The sequence below is a fragment of the Manduca sexta genome, chromosome 20 (genome assembly GCF_014839805.1).
Source record: "Manduca sexta isolate Smith_Timp_Sample1 chromosome 20, JHU_Msex_v1.0, whole genome shotgun sequence".
NCBI classification, from domain to species: domain Eukaryota; kingdom Metazoa; phylum Arthropoda; class Insecta; order Lepidoptera; family Sphingidae; genus Manduca; species Manduca sexta.
Genome location: NC_051134.1, coordinates 8632387 through 8654417, shown reverse-complemented (window position 1 = coordinate 8654417; position 22031 = coordinate 8632387). Strand labels below are relative to the sequence as shown.

Sequence of the window (22031 nt, the reverse complement as noted above, 5' to 3'; positions counted from 1 at the left end):
AAAAAGCGTTAAGCCCAACCAAATCTAAACTGATATAAGTTCAGGTAGGAAGATGTGACTAAGGTAGATATTATTCACCTCCAATAGTTACATTCTTAAATCTTTTCAGGTGTATATACACGGTCCATTCGAGGTCGCAGACATTTCCACTAAACATCAGCATTCGGAAATAGGCTTTTACATGAAACTGTACGTTACTTCGGTTACTGTGTATACTGCCCCGGATGCTGCTAAGTACGTATTTATAACAGTAAATGGACAGTAAGTATGCACACTAAATAAGCAATTATAAATGTATTAGAAGCTGTACTAATATATAAATTTGCATGCTGTGGTCTCCTATAATTGAAGAAACACGTCACATTGCTATTTGTACAAATCCTACGACATTGTTTTTATTATATTCCGTGTATCCTCCGTTGGAGGTCCTTAAATAAATAAATAAGTAGCTAGCATTATTATTCACAATGGTAAGGAAATCGAATGACTCTGACGAAGCGAAGGTGTTGCTGGTAGTAGGATATATTTTATATCCGCCTGGATGGCGATCACCGTATAAAAGGTTTTATAAGATTAGCCTGTGTATATCCGGTTCCAACAGGCCGGCATAATTGTATCGACTGCCGAGGGCTAATCGTCTCTCGTCAATCGACATTGTATTAGACCTCACTACACTTACCATTAAGTTCAGTGAGGTTATTTTGCCGTACTCAAATAAAAAAAGGGACTAGACTTAGACACGAAGTAAAAGTACTGACTCGGCTATATCTTCCCAATGTAATTAAAAAGCTATTATTTAAATATGGTTTTCTGTAAAACATTGCTAGTTGTCTTGCGAGCTTAATTATTGTGTAAAGTAATGATAATTATGAAACCATGTTTGAAATGTTAAAGTTCGCAGTTAACCATTTTTTGTGAATTTTTAATATTTATTTGAGAGTTAAAACTCGCACTAGGCTAATCCATTTTTTTTTATTAGAAGTCTAAATATTTCAGGCTGAGTATTGCTCAGCGTCGCTGCAGATTTCCTCACGAGAATAACCTGAAGCACAACGCCATCTACACGTACACGATGTGCCGCATGGAGTGTCGGATACAACTGTGTTTGAAGCATTGTAACTGCATACCGCATTTTTATCGGAAAATTGGTAATTTATGGATCATTGATTTATTTTTGAGGTAATTTTTTCCCGTGGCTTTGGGCATGTAAGTCTTTTATCGAAATAGATGTATAATCGTGCATTTTCCTGATGGCCATTGGTTAAACCGTAACAAAGATTTCTCAAAACATGAATTCTGGTCGAGCTTTATTTGCATATTTTATTGGTTTTGTAATATTATTAAAAATAAATACATTTTATACAGTAGTCTTTCTAGTTCTTTTGTCGTAAAACTTGTCCTCGTATCATAAACAACTATTAAATGGATTTCGAGGCAGATTATTATACTAAACGAAATACTGATAATTGTATTTCCTATACATACAAATTTAACGAAGAAATACTCGTTTATTACTAAATTAAGCTGGTATTAAAAACGATACTATTATAATTTTAAGAACTATACATAAATAAGTTTATTTATGTCAATTATATTTGGAATAATATAATAATTTCCACGATACCACGGTTCCTGCAGACCAAAACTCTAACATTAAGTAATATTGCTATTCTTTTTTCACAGGCGGCGAAAAGATATGCGACGCCAAAGGATTGCAGTGTTTGGGCTCGTTTGCGGGTACGATTATGTGTTTAAGTAGATGAATAAAAGACTTCTGTAAGACACTTTAAGGCTTAAAATGTGATGCCTGAAATGACGACCATTGTAATACAATTAATAATAACTGAGTTCTGTAGAGTTGCTATTGCTTACGAATAGGCGCGGCGCTATCATGCAAGTTGGTCATAATAAGTAAAAAACGCTTATTGTAGCATTTTGTAATTAACAGCTGTTTATATTAAAGTTCATTCAAAACTAGAATAAGTTGTCGGTACAAATCCTCAATTTTGTTTAATCAAAAGGTGCTTTTGAATCCCTATCAAATGACAAATAAGTCCAGTTTCACTTAAAATTTGACTCATCATTATCATTAGTCCGTTGCAGTCCACTGTTGGACATAGGCATATCCAAAAGTACGCCACACAATCCGGGCTGTTATTTTATGCATCCAGTCGCTGCCGGCTCTTTTGTGTAAGTTTCAGCCATCTGACCAGAGAGCGTCAGACGCTACGTTTTCAAAAATGCTTAATTTTCCTCCAGCTTAGTTCTGATATTTGACTTATACGGTATAAAAATATAGGTAATGGTTTGTGATTACAGAGGAGCTTATTCAATTAACTGACAAAAAAGGGAAGAGAATTGACTGCGGCTGCGTCCCGTTGTGCGACGATGTAAATTACGTCTTGCAGTTAAACGTAAGGTTTTTTAGTACCTTTTTATTTTTTTAAGTTCAATAACAATATAGAGAAATTCCTCAAGATAAATATTAAAGACCATAGATAATTATCTGTCATGATTTTGTGTTGTAAAAGTTGTTTTGTCGTAATACTGTTACAAATAAAAAATACCTTTATCAATTATCCTGTTTTAATTTAAGCTCTATTTTCTTAATGGTTTGATTACTTACGTAGTTGTATTGGTTTCTAGATTCTGCAAGAGTGGTTCCTAGGTACTAATCTGCAGTGGGGCATGGTCACTTACCCTCGGATGCGGTACCGCCGCGACATCATTTTTGGATTTACTGATGTCTTAGGTAAGCAAGTATATATTTTTATTTCTCTTTATTTTGAAACTTACTTTTTACTAATTTTTTACACTTTTATAACATCTTTAAAAATAATGCAAATGACAATATTAAAAATGATTCACTCTCCGATGGCAATGCTCAAGACCCAAACCACCAGCGGTTAGGGATATATTTCTTATTTGTAGTTACGTAAACATTTCAAAAAACATTTCGCCTAGTAATGTAGAGATATACATTAGCATTTTTCCTACTTTATTTACTATAGCTTTTGCCCGCGGCTCCGCCCGCGTTATAAAGTTTTCCGTTATAAAAGTCACGCTATATATTTTCCCGGAAGCCTGTGTTCTTCCCAGGGTCTCAAACTGTCTCCATACCAAATGTTATCCTAATACGTTGGGTAGTTTTTGAGTTTAACACGTTCAGGCAGACAAATTCAGCGGGGGACTTTGTTTTATAATAATTTTTGTATAACTTTTTAAGAGGAACAATCCCGTCATACATCATTGTTGCATAACTTTAACCGTTTACGCAGCGCACGCAACAGAACTCTCAAAAATAATATATTTTCCCCGTTTTTGCAACATGTTGAAACTGTTACTGCTCTGCTCCTATTGGTCATAGCGTGATGATATATAGCCTATAGCACTCCAGGAACAAAGGGCTATCTAACATAAAAAGATTTTTTCAGTTCGAACTGGCAGTTCCTGAGATTAGCCATTACTGCTCCGCTCTTATTGGGTATAGCGTGATGATATATAACCTATAGCACTTCACGAATAAAGAGCTATCCAACACAACAATATTTTTTCAGTTCGAATCGGTAGTTCCTGAAATTATTCTTTACTGCTCCGCTCCTATTGGGTATAGCGTGATGACGTATAACCTATAGCACGCCACGAACAAAGGGCTATCCAACACAAAAATAATTTTTCAGTTCGAACCGATAGTTCCTGAGATTAGCCATTTCTGCTCCGCTCCTATTGGGTGTAGTGTGATGATATATAGCCTATAGCACTCCACAAACAAAGGGCTATCCAACACAAAAAGATTTTTTCAGTTTGAAACAGTAGTTCCTGAGATTAGAGCGTTCAAACAAACAAAAAAACAAAGTCTTCAGCTTTATATAATAGTATAGAGTATAGAAGTCGCAGTAGTCAAAGTTGCGTTAATGATGAGATGTGTATTCTTCTGCCAAGTTTGAATTTCCCGCCCTCTAAATTCGCCGCCCGGGGCACGGGCCCTGGCTTGCCCCCCCCCCCCCCTAGATCCGGGGCTGACTGAGAGTGTTATAAACGTAAGAGTAGACAAATATAATGAGAAAGCTTCGAACTGCTATGCTATCGGGAGCTACACGTGTTATTGTGAGTCAACCATAAAAGATAGACACATGCTGTCGTGGGATATTTTTTATATAATTTTAAGGAGAACATTTCCGTCATACATGATTTCTGTGTAGCTTTAACCATTAAGGTTGCACACGCGGCGGAAGCTTAAAAAATGGAGTAACTGCTCCCGTTTTCCCAACATTTCCCTTCACTGCTCTGCTCCTATTAATTGTAGCGTGATGAAAAGTATACTATAACCAGCACAGGAGTATGAAAAATAATTGTACCAAGTTTCGTTAAAATCCGTCGTGTAGTTTTTGTTTCTATAACGGTTATACAGACAGACAGACAAAAATTTTACTAATTGCATATTTGGCATCAGTATCGATCCCTAATCACCCCCTGATAGTTATTTTGGAAATATATTTCATATACAGAATTGACCTCTCTACAGATTTATTATAAGTATAGATATATAGATAGATGAAAACGATGGCTTTTCCTATGTTTAAAAATAGATCAATTAAGTAATTAACTAGTGTAACGACAAAGTTTAGGAATACATTGTAATTTTATTTTTGCATATTTTATAATTTGTTATAGTTTATGATTGTAATCTGTTGTGGGTCTTAATTTAAGTTAATAAAATAAAATGAGTGTACCTTGGTATAGTCCATCAAAGAATCTGTACCCTAAAAAATTATATCATTATAATTTTATACGTTTTAGATGCTTCGGCATGGACGATAGTGAACTAAATGATGAGTAAAGTGGATCTAAAATATTTTTAATATCATATTAAAAACTTTTTTATGTTCAGTTGCTGTGGGCAGCATGGCTGGTCTCTTCCTTGGCTGCAGTGTCCTGAGCTTCATGGAGATCGTCTATTTTCTAACTTTACGTCTCTTGTGCTATTCTAGAGGGCAACGTTAATAAATAATAAACAAGAAGAATTTTAATTTGTTAATCGTAAACCTAAAGTGTTAAATTTAAAAATGTTATGGTTTTTTTTTATTTAATCATTATGAATACTTATGATATTCATCTTACTTCTTACTAATATTATAAATGTAAAATTTTCAGAAAATATTATCTCGGTGAAACATCGTATGATTGTTATTCTTAGACAGGATTTCCACAGAGGCGTAGTAACGATCAAAATCTAATTTAAATAATATTGAACAACCGAAATATTACTAAAATGTTCACCAGAATAACAGATGCACAACAATAGTATAATTGTCTCAATTGCTAACCCGTATGGGGTCGAAAGGACCCCTACAGGTAAATTTAATTTTGGGTCAAAATAATTGCCGGCGACGTACATCGGCCCGTATTAACACGTCGTAAATTAACCCTTAAGCACCTTACTAATAATTAAGATGGTCGGGTCTGTGCGACCTTCGGCCAATTAAACAATCGCCTTAGAGGAAGGGTTATTTGTGTGAAGTCCTTTACAGTAATATCTATTTTAATTAAGGGTTTATTTGAATGCTTATTGTTAATTTAATGAGTATTGTTCAGTTTATTTTTAATAGAATTGTTTAGTGATATTTGTTGAAGAAAGGTCAACCAATAAGATCGGGGAAATGCCATGAGCTAGAGTTGGCATAAAGATTTCTGATTTAATATTATAATATCAGCCCTGTATTATATACTGTCTCATTGCTGGGCACGGGCCTCCTTTAGCACAGAGAGGGTTTAGGCCTTAATCCACAGTCAGTGCAGGTTAGCAGACTTTACATACCTCAGAAATAATTATGGAGAATTCTTAACTGTGTAAGTTTCCTCGCGATGTTTTCCTTGACCGTTAAAGTGAACTATAATTGATAAACAATACATGTAACTTTGAAAAGGTAGAAGCGTGTGTCTTCGAATGTTCGTCTCGACAGTTCGTTCCATTACGTACTAGGCTATGATGCTTCCTTTAAAAACTTTTAGCGAGTACTTGATAAACCTAAAATTAACCTTGAATTTTTTTTTAGGAATATTTTAAAGTTAGCTGTTGGATATATTTTGTATCCGAGCAGATAGGCACCTATTGACTTGCTATGGTTATTTTTACTGACACTGCGAGTAACCACGAGTTGACTATCATCCTAATTTACCTTCTATAAAAAATAAATATTTTTGCATAGTTTCCATAACCAGTTTGTGAGTACAGTCATACAAACAATAAAACAAACACTAGTGCAACCATTTGTCGATGAAATGTGTAATTATCGACTTATCTACACTCGGCAAGACGTCGCGACGAACACGCGTCATAAAAGGCTTAGTCGGGGTGGCGTGTTAAAGATTATTGTTTGTTACCGAGGGACGGCGAGGTGTAATTTAATTCTAAGATGTCTACCTCCCTGTAAAGTTGTCGATATCGATATTTTAGTGTATAGAAATATCGATGTTTAATTTTTGCGGAGATTTTTTGTATTGATTGTTTGTATTAATATGGATTTAAAAAGTTAAGAATTTTAATCACTTTGAGTATTTTTTCAAAGCAGAGTATGTTGCGATAAATTAATATTTGCACTAAATTTATTAAATATTTTCAACATATTATAGTCAAGTGCTGCAAAATAAAATATAAAGTTTTTATGACACGCGATTATCACTTATTTATTTGTTCTATTTAATAAAAGTATATTATGGAACACAATTGCCCACAAAAGCATACAAAATATTTTTGAAACATTATTACTTCTTGTCCAAATTGCCTTTTGTGACGTAATTAATTAAAGTGCGCATAACTAATACACAATTAAGATACATAATATTATTAAAGCTGTTTAAAAATGTGTCTTTTGACTATATGCTAAGGTTATTTTTCCGTGACACGCGTAATGTCATGTAACTGTCATGTTTGCCGGCAAACATTCCGCAGGAAAATGGGTTAAAATCGGAAAACCATCGACAATACTGTTAGACATCACTACAAAAAGTTTATACATGGCGTACGTTAAGATTTTAATTGAGGGCATCAAGTGGCTTTTGTGCGTGCAAGTGTTTCAACTTTATCTCATGTCGAGTTTGGAGTTAAGGTGGGAGTATTGTACGCAATACAATGAAAGGTAAATCTTGGATTGTATTGTTAGATAACGTGATTAATAATACATTTGACACAAACAAAGTCATATTAATGTAATGATTTCTTATGTTTACGCGAATGTTAGACATTTAAATTAAACTATTTTACGAATTTTATCGCGGTTTTAATATTTTACTTTTCTCCCGACGTTTCGAAGACTGCAGCCTTCATGGTCCCCCCGTGACTATGAAGGCTGCAAACTCTTCGAAACGTCATGCTTATATCTTTTAAAATTTACAAAAGATAACAGAGGTGTAACACCTCTATTTCGCCAGCTATGTTAAGTACCTTTACCAACTAAATTGCCATTTTTCGAATACAACTGCACACTCCGGGTTAATACTGCAGAAAACTCAATATAACTAACATTTCAAATTAAAAATACGCATTATAATACAGCTCTTTTGGTGAGTGCTACGATTCTGTGGGGCAATAATTGCATTCCGTAGACTGTCTACGGCGTAGCTCTACGACATTCGTAAAATAAGTATGTGTATAACGTGTGAGTGTGACCTATAAAATAAGGCCCCAGCAATATTATGATATTTTTCGATTAAAATGTTTATCGATCCCTTAGTTTAAATTTAATATGAGTACGTTATTAAGAAGTTCGTATAAACGTACATAAAATACCTGCCTACACACAAGTGCCTCTAAAAAAACCAATAAATTGACCAACACAAAAAATACAATAAATCTACCACTCACACGCCCATAAAATATCTCCCACCTAAGCTTCATTCGTCATATTTTTATCAGCGAAAAAGCAATATCCACCTCAAAATAAACGAGGCCTGCAACCCCGACCGCTTCTAAGACAACTATTTATCGGGAAAAATACACATAAATCACGGGAATTTTTTATCTGGCAATCTTAAAGGTGGGGTAAATATTGTGGGGTCTTTTATGGATTGTCAATGGACATTCGTGGCTCATTTTTTTATGTTGAATATGAAAAGCTTGTGAAGTAAATTGAGTATTAATATATAAAGTGAAGGTCGATTTTTTTAACTTTTGAGTATAATGACTTTTGACATCTAATATATTAGAGAATATAATAATGATATCAGCCTTATATTATATACTGTCCCACTGCTGGGTACGGGCCTCCTCTACTACTGAGAGGGATTAGGCTTTAGTCCACCACGCTCGACTAGTGTGGATTGGCAGACTTCACACATCCTCGAAATTCCTATAGAGAACTTCTCAGGTACACAGGTTTTTTACGATGCTCTCCATCAACGAAAGCAAGCAATAATTCATAAAGAATACACACATAATTTTAGGAAAGTCAGCGGTGTGTGCCCTTGGGATTTGAAAATGCGGACATTCGTCTCGGCGCTCCGTTCCACACCCAACTAGGCTATCGCCGCTCTTTTATTAAGGAATGCTTGGTATATACCTAATTGCTTTTTAAATGTTGCTGCCAAGCCGTGGCTTGGAAACCCTGTTATGTGCAAGTGTATCTAGTATATTTATATAGTGTAATTACTAGTGCTATGTTAGTGGTAGGATAATATATTTTATATCACTCCCAAAACCAACAACCGTACACAAAATGTTAAAGCCCGCCATAGTGGGCTACGTTAGTGGGTCGCGTTCTTGGATCAGTCTGTATATATCCGGTTTTAACAGGCCGGCATAATTGTGTCGATCGCCGAGAGGTAATCTTCTTTTGTCAGTCGATATTCCATTAGACCCCACTCAAACTTTCTTTTCGTTTTATTTTAATCTTTCACTATTTTCTAAAAATCTTAACGTGATAAAAAATATTAATGAATTTATCATACTCATACGACGTAATCAGCACCTCAAACATTTGCTATTAAAGTCTAAATTACATTAAAATTAACATACATCACCTCGAGGAGAGTTAACAATGACTTTTACTTTGATGTGGCAAGTGACAGGAAGGAGGGGGTGACGGGAGGGGAGACACTCCTGCGGATCACCGCTAACAAAGATTAAGAGACAAAACACGCTTATTCAAACTTGTTACCTATTTGAGAGTTACAGGGTGGTTCTTTAAAATATTCAATTTATTTTCCTTAAAGTGTAAAAGCTTATTTTGGTATATGAATAATAATATTTTATCTATTTACAATAAAATGTATTCTGGCATCCTGTATAATCTAAATATAAAAAATCATGTTAAATTACCGCCAGAGAAAATTTTAAATCAATTACTTTTTTGCTAAATTTTAATTTTATCAATCTTTCTTGCAAATTCGACACATGCATTGGGTTCAAGTTTTATGAAATAATTATGTTTTTCATTAACAAATTTTTGGCACGTAAAACTCAATAGCTTCACGTAGGCTTCAACAAATTTTATGAAGTTTTTGGAGATAGTGTAAGGTCCTTGGAAGGTTAAAGACTTCTTAATATCCCGGGAAAATATATATCCTTCACGCAGGCGAAGCCGCAAGCAAAAGCTAGTAGAGTATTAAATAAATTTAATAGTTGGGTATACTTAAGTTTCTAAAATTTCTTATAGTACCAAGATGTATAGGAACTATATACACAAATTTATTTTAAACACCTATTTATCAGAACACGCTGTAGTTCTCACCTCGCGTACGCCGAGTCTGCCGCAGAAGCCTCTCGAACAACATAACTTTGTAACGAGTCTCAGAGAATGAACAAGTCATATCAACTATTGTTTAGATATTTAGCTCGCACAACTTTCAGAAACGTGAAGTTGATACACATTTTAATGTATTTTCATCGTCAGATATCATTTTAATTACCGGTTTAAATATACAACTTTATTTTTAGTGTATTACCGAAATCAGTTTGTTGAGAATCAGTAGTACAATATATTGAACTTAATGGTACCTGAGATTAGTGCATTCAAACGAACAAAGAAACTCATCAGTTTATAATTTATTAGTATAGATTATAATATTTTATAAAAGTAGTAGTTGGCCCGGTAGACGCTGTCCTACCACAGATCTCATTTTATGTAAACCATTTTTCATCTATTATCTTACTTTGATAATTCAAGTTAGAACTAACTAAACTGATTGTCGTGTACGAAAACATATTATAAAATAACCCAGATTACCAGTTTCGTTTTTTCCCGTTGTTTTTCTATATTATTTTTTGATACAAACCTTGTCATAATTAGGACCAAAAAAAGAATCAGTTAAGCCCGTCGAGCCGTTCTCTAATGCTCTTACATACATATAGCAAGACATTTTTATACAAAGATAAATCAAGTAAACCGCTTTCCTAATATACTTTTACAATTTAGAAGTTTCGAAGGTATAATTAAAATTAAAACCCAAAACTTATACATGCATGTTTACTGATTTGAACTATGTACATAGTATGATGTGTTTTTCGGTATAGAAGGAACAATTTGCCGAATCCATCACATAAGTTTCATGCGGCTACCATAAACTTCTGGCCGGCACCAGCACATTGAGTTGAGGCATAATGGATCTACCACATAGGCGACACAATTTTCGGAACAAAATCTGATACAATCTCTGTGGGCGTAGCATTCGGCTGTAAAAATAAATTGACATTAATAGGCCAGCCTGGCTAGGGTTGTACCAAAATTATAGAAAATACGAAGTGACATCCTGTCTTCTATGTTGAGTCTCTGTTTAATTTTTTGAATGTACTAGCGTGTTGTCAAGAGCGGGTCCTTTATCTGACAAGATTATACTCATAAACAAGCTAATCAGAATTTAAGATTATAATATACGTTATGCAGTCTCCTCTATGAGTTCAAGCTGGTAGGTCGGAAAATCAGGTTTAGCCCATTCCAGAGCAAAGGAGAATACTAAATAGATGGCATTCTTTGTTTATCATCCTTTTTTTTCTATGCTTGTAACATTCACACTACTTTTTCATCTAGAGTTAGAAAGATGTGCATAGTCGGTGTTACGAATATAAAGAAATCTGAATAGTATTGTCTTAAGTGGAGTCTCTGGTCGGGTATACTACCCGTCTTTACAAAAGAAGATGCCATCAGAGCATTAATTGTACTACAAGGAAATTTATTGTGTATCACACTAGCGACCCGCTATGGTTTCGTATGGGTAGCGTTCATTATCTAGTGTAATCTGAAATTGATCTAAAAATTATCTAAAATCGTTTCAGCCATTTAAAAGTCTTTAGTTAGCATACAGACTCATTCATTTTATATATATAGGACGGGTACTCACGATAATTCGAATTAATCCCACTCTTTGCAGCAAAGACAGACGCTACAAGTAAGAGCAAAAAATAAAGTTTGAACATGTTGACAAAGTTCCACCTACTATTGATTTCACTCCAATTTGTTCTCTTTATATATAAATTGAAATCATTTAACGATGCAAATTACTAGTAGTTTTGTGGTTATTAAATTGATTAGTTTTAGCATTACCAATTGATCGGTTATTTTCTAGGTTTTCGTGTACGCCATTAGTTATAGTATGGCCTTAATTCCGTGTTATGTTATTGATTTTAATGATCCTCTGAGTGTTTGTTTAATGAGAATAACTCTAGCATCGTTCCGCTGTTTTACTTTTTTTGTTAAAGAAATTAGATTTAATTTAATATTTATCTTGTAGGTTTCGTTTGATTATTAGTTATAGATTATAAGGTTTTTATACACGAGATACCGCCTGGGTTAGTACTACCGCTTTGTCCGTATCTGCCACTAAGCAGTTCAAAAGTATTTGTGTGCAATATAGTGAAAGAGATTGATAGATTTCCCATATCTAAGAGTCTTCGTGGGTAACCATCGCAATGCCTATTTCTGTCGCCAGGCAGCAATGTGTAATGACTGTTGTGTACCGGTTTGAAGAACCTTGTAGCCAGTGTAACTACTGGACATATTAAGACTTAACATCTCATGTCTCAGGATGGCGCGCAGTGGAATACCAAACAATATTTTGTAATTCAAGATGTTATACGGTGTTTCTACTATTTATGGGCGATCGTATCGCTTACTATCAGGCTAACGCCAAGCTCGTCTCGTCATTGTGAGGAATAAAAAAAAATCAAAGAAACTGATTTCCTAATATTATGTCTTTAAAATTTGGAAGTTACTGAAGGTATTAAAATTAAAACACTACACTGATTCATGCATGTTTACTGATCTAAACTATGTACAGAGTATGATGTAAATGTAGCCACATGTTCTTCGGAAGAGAGGGAAATTAATTTGCCATGTCCATTACATTAGTTTCATGCGCCCATTGAAAGATTCTGGCCGGCACCAGCACTGCTCGTCAAAGCATAATGGATCTACCGCTGCAGCGTCGCAATTCTCTGAACAGAATCTAATACAATCACTGTGGATGATGCATTCGGCTGTAAAAAAAAATAATAATAATAGGCCAGCTTGTTGGGTTGTACAAAATTATAGAAAATTTTAAGTGACACCCTGTCTCGCTCTGCTGATTAGGGTTTTGGGAGATCAAAATAATATTTGGTCTCCAGTGTGTCGCGAATTTTTTTTCTAGGCTTGTAGTGCCTACTACAAGCCTACTGCAACTCTAGATTGAAAAGTAGTGTGCCTACACTACTTTTCAATCTAGAGTTACAAAAATGAGCATAATATGAGGAAGGAATAGTTTTTTTCTAAGGGGACAGTCTTTGGTCAGGTATATTACTCACCTGCTTTCTACCCATCTTAATACAAATATAACGATATTTATTGTATATCACGCTAGTGACCCGCTACGGTTTCGCAGGGATAGCATAAATTATCTATAGCCAGACAACTTCTGGAGATCTGATCGCTTCCAAACCTCCCAAGATGACTCGCTAGGCTAATCTTTACCTATAAAAATGTAATTAAAATCGATCCAGCCGTTTTGGTGCCTATAGGGAACATACAGACATTAATTTATTTTTATATATAGGATGGGCACTTACGATGTCGCGGACGAGACCCACTCTTTCCAGCAAAGACGGACGCTATAAGTAAGATCAACAAGTAAAGTTTGAACATGTTGACAAAATTCCACCTTCTACTAATTTCGCCCAATTTGTTCTCTTTATATATTGAAATTATTTAATAATGCAAAATAATAGTAGTTATGTGGTTATTAAATTGATTTGTTTTAGCATTACCAATTGATTGGTTATTTTCTAGGTTATCGTGCAAGCCATTAGTTATAGTATGGATTAATACAGTGTTATGTTTTGACTTTAATGATCCTTTTAGTATTTGTTTAATGAACATAATTATGGCGGCATTCCGCCTCACTTCTGATTATATGTTGTGGAATGAAAATTTTTATGTACAAGTAGAGGGGGTAGCGATGGGCTCATCTGTATTTCCCGTAGTCGTAGATATATTCATAGAAGTCTTCAAGGAGACAGCTGTTCTAGGGAAAAAATTCAGGGTTATAAAAGACAATAAATCTTCCTTTCTTGCTGTAGTTATAAGAAAACAAAATTATATCGATGTATGTAATTTTCTGAGATATTGAGTAACGTTCTGAATTTAACTTGAAAACGTTGATACACATTAAAATCAATCGAAATATTCTATTTTCTTAAAAAAGTAAACTCCTTAAAGTTTATTTAAGTGAAAAAAAAAACGATTGTTGATGAGCAGATAAAACTTTAAAGATGAATTGAATTTTGAATTAATCAGTTAAATTGGTTGCTGGTTGTATATAAAAAAAAATCATGACAATTGAGTTTGATTATTTTAAAAATATAAAAAACCAAGAAAAGTTTCAGGACTTCAATGTCAGAACATTTAAAACATTTCCTTTTTCAAAAAAAAAAAAACAGCAATCAGCAAAATTAAAATAAGCAATCGTATTTCCATTTTTGGATTTTACGGTTAGTTGAAAATATATTGCAATCCTAATGAGTACTTATGATTTATTTGGATGTATACTGTTATATTATGGTTGTACTTTGTATGCATATTTTACATAATTTACAATTTGTTACCCAAAATTGTGTGATTTTACATCTGTAATGCATATTTTTAAATTCTCTTCTTAATATTATTAAGTTAATTGTTGTGTATAGTTGTAATAAACCTTTAAACCATTTAGTTTTTTATGCGACATAGATTTATTCTTTGTTTAGTCTATAATCTGTAACTGTACCTAATAATTGGATAGCTAAATGCATCTCTGACAATTAGTGTGTTACGCTTAGCAATAAACAAATTTTAATGAAATTTTGGTACGTAATCGTGGTCCAAAAAATATATGCTACTTGTTGTCCCGGAATTTTATAGACCAGGACTTTTATCAAAACATCAAATAAATAAAGATAACTCAGGAATAAATAAAAAACTTAATCAATGTCCAGACAATTTATTGCGCTTTAAACGCCGGTGGCTATTCCGGATTCGCGTGCCAGACACCAGCAAGGGTCCAGGGGTTTGCCAGATTCCCTCCTGCGGTTGCCACAGATGGCGCGGCACCGCTTGTCCAAGTTCACCGACATCACTGAAGCGATGGCCAGCACCAGGAAGAACAAGTTGAGGATTTTCATCGTAGAAGCTGCAGTTTCTGATGGTGTCGGTTTTAAACCCGTTTATATACTCCAGTTTGAAATTGATTTAGTTGTAACATTTTGTTACATGATACAAATTAGTCTAGTTTTAAATTGATTTTGTTGGAACATGTTATTTTATTACATGATATTATATTTTATTAATATTTGCTCGTGACTTCACCCATGACTGCCTCGGTGGCGTAGTTGTACTGCGTGCATAGCGGAGCTCTGAGGTTCTGGGTTCGAATCCCAGGTCGGGCAAAGTGATATTTGGATTTTACTGATCCACCATCACGGAGTCTGTAATTGGTGCCCGATATAGCGATAGGCTCGCCACCTATCACATCATGGGACGGAACACACTTGTCAAAAAGTGTCTTGGTTGCGTCTCTGCTTACCCGTTCAAGGATAAACGCGTGATGTTGTGTGTGTGTTCACCCGTGTGAAAGAGATTTTCTGGGGCGAAAGTCCCGCTGTATATTTTCCCAGGGTCTCAAGCTATCTCTATACTAAATTTTATCCAAATCAGTTATATAGTTTTAAAGTTTATCGTGTTCAGACAGACCAATAAACAGACGCAGCAAGGGACTTTGTTTTATTATATTTAAGGATATAGAATTGTTTCTATGTAAGTGGAAAATTATATTCATTCGCTACAGTTTTGGTGCGTTTAGTTACAGTTAGCGATAACAAGTTATCGATGTGTTTTGAGCTGTAATTGGTGTTTTATAATTTTAACCGATGGTGTGAAAATGGTATTAAATGTTCTTACGGTTTTTTGGTTATGTTACTATATTTTAAATAAATTTTATATAAATTTTAGATGACGTCATAATAATATAAAAATATAATAACGTAATTAGTAAACGATATTTTTTTGCCTTAAAATTATTTTAAAATAGTTGATAATGTTAATGAGTAGAGTTTGGACACGAGGGTGTATTGAAACAGGTTTTAACATATAATTTAAATTTAAACAAAACACCTGGGACGACATAAAAAATATGAAATATTTTTTTTGGAAACATTCTATAGGATAGAATTTGGTGGATGCTAATAATTATATTAATAAGTAGGTATTAAGTAAGATTCTCAACTTAAGTTTGGCCTCGTATACAGCCATGTCCTAAATTTTGCTTATCTTCTATACTTATAATAAATCTGTAGAGAGGTCAATTCTGTACATGAAATATATTTCCAAAATAACTATCAGGGGGTGATTAGGGATCGATACTGATGCCAAAAATGCAATTAGTAAAATTTTTGTCTGTCTGTCTGTCTGTATAACCGTTATAAAAACAAAAACTACTCGACGGATTTTAACAAAACTTGGTACAATTGTTTGTCATACTCCTGTGCTAGTTATAGTATACTTTTCATCACGCTACAATTAATAGGAGCAGAGCAGTGAAGGGAAATGTTGGGAAAACGGGAGAAGTTATTCCATTTTTTAAGCTTCCGTCGCGTGTGCAACCTTAATGGTTAAAGCTACACAAAAATCATGTATGACGGAAATGTTCTCCTTAAAATTATGTAAAAAATATCCCACGACAGCATATCTCTATCTTTTATGGTTGACTCACAATAACACGTGTAACTCCCGATAGCTTAGCAGTTCGAAGCTTTAGAGTTCAATTCTGTACATGAAATATATTTCCAAAATAACTATCAGGGGGTGATTAGGGATCGATACTGATGCCAAAATGCAATTAGTAAAATTTTTGTCTGTCTGTCTGTCTGTCTGTCTGTCTGTCTGTCTGTATAACCGTTATAGAAACAAAAACTACTCGACGGATTTTAACGAAACTTGGTACAATTATTTGTCATACTCCTGTGCTGGTTATAGTATACTTTTCATCACGCTACAATTAATAGGAGCAGAGCAGTGAAGGGAAATGTTGGGAAAACGGGAGAAGTTACTCCATTTTTTAAGCTTCCGTCGCGTGTGCAATCTTAATGGTTAAAGCTACACAGAAATCATGTATGACGGAAATGTTTTCCTTAAAATTATGTAAAAAATATCCCACGACAGCATATGGCTATCTTTTATGGTTGACTCACAATAACACGTGTAACTCCCGATAGCTTAGCAGTTCGAAGCTTTCTCATTATATTTGTCTACTCTTACGTTTATAACACTCTCAGTCATCCCTAATTAAAAAAGTTAACATTATTAAATATTCCATAAAAAAAAATCATAGAAATCGGTATAGAAACACCAAAGTTATACATGAAATACGCTAATAATAAGGCATCATGCGTGAATACTGAATCATGCTATAAGGATTAAACACAACATCACGCATTTTATCTCCGAAGGGGTATGCAGAGGCGCAACCATGGCACCCACTTTTCGCCAAGTGTGTTCCGTCCCATGATGTGATAGGGGTTGAGCCTATCGCCATATCGGGCACAAATTCCAGACTCCGGGCTGATACTGAGCAGAAAAACCCAAATATCACTTTGCCCCACCCGGGATTCGAACCCAGGACCTCAGAGCGCTGCCGTACCGCGTATGCAGTACAACTACGCCACCGAGGCAGCTATAAGGATTATTTTTGTATATATATAAGGTCGCAAACGCACAGGCAGGCGGCTTGCTTGGTACCTAGAGGCTAGCGAATCTCCTAGCGAGTAGCTTCGTAAAATGAACATTCTCGAACGTTCGTAGCCGGCTCCATTTTTGAAGTCCGAAATCCACGCGGGCGAAGCTGCGGGCGGAAGCTGGTTAATTAATAATTTAATCATCAAAATTATTCGTCCACTGTAGTTTTTTTGAGTAACTAGATGACAATGTTTACAAGTGCCCGTCCGTCATCTAAACAAAGTCAAATATCTATGAAATTGTCGACACCGCGTTCGCACTGTACGTCCTCATAGTATTATTTGTATATACGGGTGTCAGTTTTATAAAGTTTTTGGAAGACATATCTGTATTTTTTTATCTTTCTTTTATTAAATCAAAGAAGAGTTTACAATGTGTTTTACAATTAAGGTATTAGGGACTAATTCCGCTATTTGATATAGAGCTCGCACCTTCCCTCTTCCCTTCGTTAGTGCAATGGTGCAAGTTTTCGTGCACAATTGGAGGTATGGATAAGTATATGATATTAGATAACATGTGTTGGATATACTTTGCAGAAGCACGTAGCTTTGAAGCACAGAGGACTCACGTAGAGCCAACAACGATAGCGGCACTCGTCCTCACAGTCATCGTCGGTTTTGCAAATAACTGGTTCCAATTCTGAAATAGAGAAACACTATTGCATAATTTGTCTCTATCGTGTTTATTACTGGAGACTTTACATAGCATGCAAAATGTGCCTGTGATATCTGAGCCTGGCCTTGAATAGGAAGAAAGGCGTGATGTGATATTTTTAATGTTGATTCCGAGAGGGTAGGCAGGGTTACTATTCATCTAGGACGGTTCTGAGTAGCTATCTTAGTGTAACAAGGCCACCGTGAGTTTTGGTCGGTATGCTGGTGTAGAGTATACAGGGGTTAGGGACTCGGTCCAATGTTTGCTCGGATGATGCTATACTCCAGAGTTTCGACATTGGACCGTAAGAGCGGTGAAACCAACATAACCGTTCCATTGACCCTCCAAGTGACGGTAGCAATAACGCCTATTTTTTGCACGCGAAAAAAAAGCGTTGGTATTCATGTTCTTATGGTTCACTTATTTCAAGATATGATAGATGGGTAGATATTCTGTTTATCGGGAAGTAATATTCGGAAAAGATTTTTGTTCCTTTAATTCAAAAAGGAAATGGACCAGTAACTAAGTGTCTATGTTAAAAATAAACGTTAAAAATGAAACAAATTAAAATTTTAGAATTATAGTCAAACTATGCCATGGTGTAAACACTACGATTTACCTTTTTTATGCCATTTTACAGGATGCTATACTCCAGAGTTTCGACATTGGACCGTAAGAGCGGTGAAACCAACATAACCGTTCCATTGACCCTCCAAGTGACGGTAGCGATAACGCCTATTTTTTGCACGCGAAAAAAAAGCGTTGGTATTCATGTTCTTATGGTTCACTTATTTCAAGATATGATAGATGGGTAGATATTCTGTTTATCGGGAAGTAATATTCGGAAAAGATTTTTGTTTCTTTAATTCAAAAAGGAAATGGACCAGTAACTGTCTCTGTTAAAAATAAACGTTAAAAATGAAACAAATTAAAATTTTAGAATTATAGTCAAACTATGCCATGGTGTAAACACTACGATTTACCTTTTTTATGCCATTTTACAGGATGCGAATGTCCTTTCTGATGAGGCCATACAGCCGCAATTATATGGAGTAGGATTAACAAAAAGAAAATAAATTTCATTGTTCTAATTTGAAAAGCGTAACCCGCTGCCACGCTGTTTATATACAAATATTTTGTTACGGAAAAATTTACCAAACAAAGCAATTTACGGTTAATAATAGTAATTTTTAGAGTACTTAATTAGGTTATTTTCCGTATACTTAGACTGGCTATTTGATAATTACAATGTATTCGCTCTGAAACTTGAGGTTTTGGACTATATTTACAGATAAGATATCTAAAATTCCTTTCTTGATTGTTTGCATTCTCTATAGCTTGTGCTGTCGGTTCGTAATTATTTTAGATTTACTTTTAAAATAATTCTTCTGATTTATCTTCCTTTTTTGCGTATCATAAATACTTTTTATATGAGTAATAGATATGTGTAATGAACACGGTTGAATTGTTTACAATTGGAATTTATGGCTGATCTGGTGATAGTGTCGTGGTGTGTGTTGAGCTATAATAGTGTTGATATAATAACGTAGATGTACATGCATCTCCGTCTACCTGTCTAGGTATTAAATATATATGTATTTGTGATCTATTTAAAATATCTATTTCTCATGAAAAACTTTTAAAGTCTCTATTAAGATGTTTTAAAATATTTACGATATTTAGAAAACGATCTTGAAAATTATAATGAGGAATCCAATTACTTGCTTTATTTACTAGCGTTTTCGGTGACACGTTCTTAAATTTAAGGATATTTCTTTCTTTTTATATTGAGCTAATAACATTTTTCTTTCATTCTTTCTTTGTCTTCTTTTATGCTGTATTCAGAGAAGAAATATGATATAAACTAATACCTTTCCAGGTTCTAACATCTTATGTCTGAGGTCGAGGTTAGTGCATGACGGTGATTTGCAAAGAGTTTTAAGATACATACATACTATTTATGTAGAGCGGACATTGTGAAGATTGTAACAAAAATTTTACGGAAAACGGTTACTTAATAGATTAGGTAACCGTTCTTTGCTAATTAACAGTAGACCGTTAAATAGCAAAGAACAAATGTAAAATACTATAAAAATAATTGATAAGCGCACAAAAGTGAAATAATTCACAAGAAATTGCACGATAAATTAGTTGGGAATGGAACGGTTTGCCGAGAAGAATGTCTAGAATATCTAAAGATTCAAAACCCAAGGCAGAAGACACCTCTGACTTTTCGAAGCTACGTGGGAATCGTTTATCAATAATCTTTCGCTTTAACTGCGAAGGTAACTATCAAGGAAACCTATATACTTAGGAATTCTTCATCAAAATTTCGAGGTTATGTAAAGTCTATCAACCCGCACTAGGCCAGCGTGATATATCAACGCCTTAACCCTACCATTAGTAAAGGAGAGCCGTGCTCAGCAGTGGTCAATATATGATAAAGGGCTAAAATATTTTTTATTATTATAATTGATAAGAGCATAATGATCGAGTAATTTTGTACGTTTTTCTATTTGTTTACATTGGTTATTGGTAGAATTTATATTATATCCGCCCGAATAGCGACCACCGTACACAAGGCATCGTAGCCCACGTAAGAGTGTCGCGTTTCGGGAATAGCCTGTGTATATCCGGTACCAACAGGCCGGCATAATTGTGTCGACTTTACATTGGATCCCATTTACCATTAGGTGCTATAGGGTCACTTGGCTGGGCCCGTAAAAAAGAAAATGTACCCTTCACTGACCACGGTGTTATTTTAAGATTGATTTACAAAACAGTTAAGAAGTATAATATATGTCAACGACTCCTTTTAAAAAAAGCGAATTAATTGAAAAACAATTTGTCATATGTAGGGAAAGCATCACATTCATGTAGACAAACATGTATACAAAAATAATATTCTGTGTTACAGAGATCGAGACTGACTGCGCGTAGACCAGAGGCTGCAAGTACGTGTGTGATCAAGTGTGTCTGTCTAAGAATTGGATATGCGTCGACGGGTTCTGTTTCTGCAAAGTGACCTCTCTGGACAAGAATTATAAATAGGATTCAGAAATAAAACGTAATGAATATATGTGTCATAACTTAATAACCCTGTGAATTACGTACCACCTGAAATTAATCTTTATAATTATCAACTCTAATGAAGCGACTATAATCATTCATTGAAAGGAATCTGAAATAAAAAATCCAATATAAAAATCCGAATGCTGGGTTTCAGGTTTTTCGGCTTTACTGTTCATAGATAGAGCAAAGTTTTTTTATGAAGCAAGTAATATTTTATTCTATGAAGTCTATGCCAATTACTACCTCTGCTGGTGACGCGAGATCCTATCTCGCGTCACCAGCAGAGGTAGTAATAGTGAGCGTAGCGTCACCAGCAATAACCTATCCTATCTCGCGAGATAGGATAGGTTATTGCTGGTCGCCATAGTAGCGGCGGCCTGGCGGATCAAGATACTACTACTACTTGCTTACTATTACAAGGCCTATGTTCATTTTTATTTATATTTTCTTTTTTTTATTGCTTTGAATGACGAGATGAACTTACCGTTCGCCTGATGGTAGCGAGGAGACCGTCCATAAACAGCAGAAACACTATCTAACACATTGAATTACAAAATATTGTTTGGTATTCCACTGCGCTCGCCATTCTGAGATATGAATGTTAAGTCTTATTATGTCCGGTAGTTACACTGGCTACAATGTTATTTAAACCACTGTTGCTTGGCAGCAGAAATAGACATTGTGGTGGTACCTACCCGAGCCGACTTTCACATGTGAGTGATGAGAGACCTACCACTAGAAAAAAATATATTGCAAAAATGTTATATTTTCATGTTAATAAAAATTACAAAAGACATGGTTCCTATATTATATATCTTTCGAGATAAATTAGGAAATTCATAACTAAATAGACTTAGAATATGATCTTAATTCAATTTGCACATCAAATATAACATAGAATCGTGTAATAGTGAATCAGCGTAATCACTATTTTGTTTGGATATTTTTTCGTATTTTATATTTTAGAAGACAGTAGTTACAATATTTTTACTAAAACATTTGGACCATGAAATTTACCTTTAAACACTTGCAACTCCACTCCGCTAAGACATCTATTGCCAAAATATTGAT

At 34.7% G+C, this 22031-nt stretch overlaps 1 protein-coding gene and 4 long non-coding RNA genes across 5 annotated transcripts in view; 2 read left to right on the top strand and 3 right to left on the bottom strand.

Annotated features, from left to right (window-relative positions):
- Positions 1–5004, top strand: part of LOC115448136 (sodium channel protein Nach) — a 70121-nt gene extending 65117 nt beyond the window's left edge. The window contains exons 7-12 of the mRNA XM_037440781.1: positions 110–234; positions 997–1148; positions 1684–1737; positions 2320–2390; positions 2647–2752; positions 4892–5004. Coding sequence (XP_037296678.1) covers positions 110–234; positions 997–1148; positions 1684–1737; positions 2320–2390; positions 2647–2752; positions 4892–5004 — 621 coding nt within the window. The remainder of the gene's footprint in view (positions 1–109; positions 235–996; positions 1149–1683; positions 1738–2319; positions 2391–2646; positions 2753–4891) is intronic.
- Positions 5005–10449: 5445 nt separating this feature from the next.
- On the bottom strand, positions 10450–11455 carry LOC115448138. The gene is made up of 2 exons (XR_003939079.1): positions 11335–11455; positions 10450–10669 (listed from the first exon to the last, which is right to left on the bottom strand). It is a non-coding gene; the product is annotated as an uncharacterized LOC115448138 (long non-coding RNA).
- Positions 11456–12232: 777 nt separating this feature from the next.
- On the bottom strand, positions 12233–13165 carry LOC115448140. The gene is made up of 2 exons (XR_003939080.1): positions 13037–13165; positions 12233–12469 (listed from the first exon to the last, which is right to left on the bottom strand). It is a non-coding gene; the product is annotated as an uncharacterized LOC115448140 (long non-coding RNA).
- Positions 13166–17561: 4396 nt separating this feature from the next.
- On the bottom strand, positions 17562–18980 carry LOC115446471. Its single transcript, XR_003938920.1, has 2 exons — positions 18872–18980; positions 17562–17873 (listed from the first exon to the last, which is right to left on the bottom strand). It is a non-coding gene; the product is annotated as an uncharacterized LOC115446471 (long non-coding RNA).
- Positions 18981–19098: 118 nt separating this feature from the next.
- On the top strand, positions 19099–20967 carry LOC115446473. Its single transcript, XR_003938921.2, has 3 exons — positions 19099–19237; positions 19768–20173; positions 20806–20967. It is a non-coding gene; the product is annotated as an uncharacterized LOC115446473 (long non-coding RNA).
- The last annotated feature ends 1064 nt before the right edge of the window (positions 20968–22031 follow it).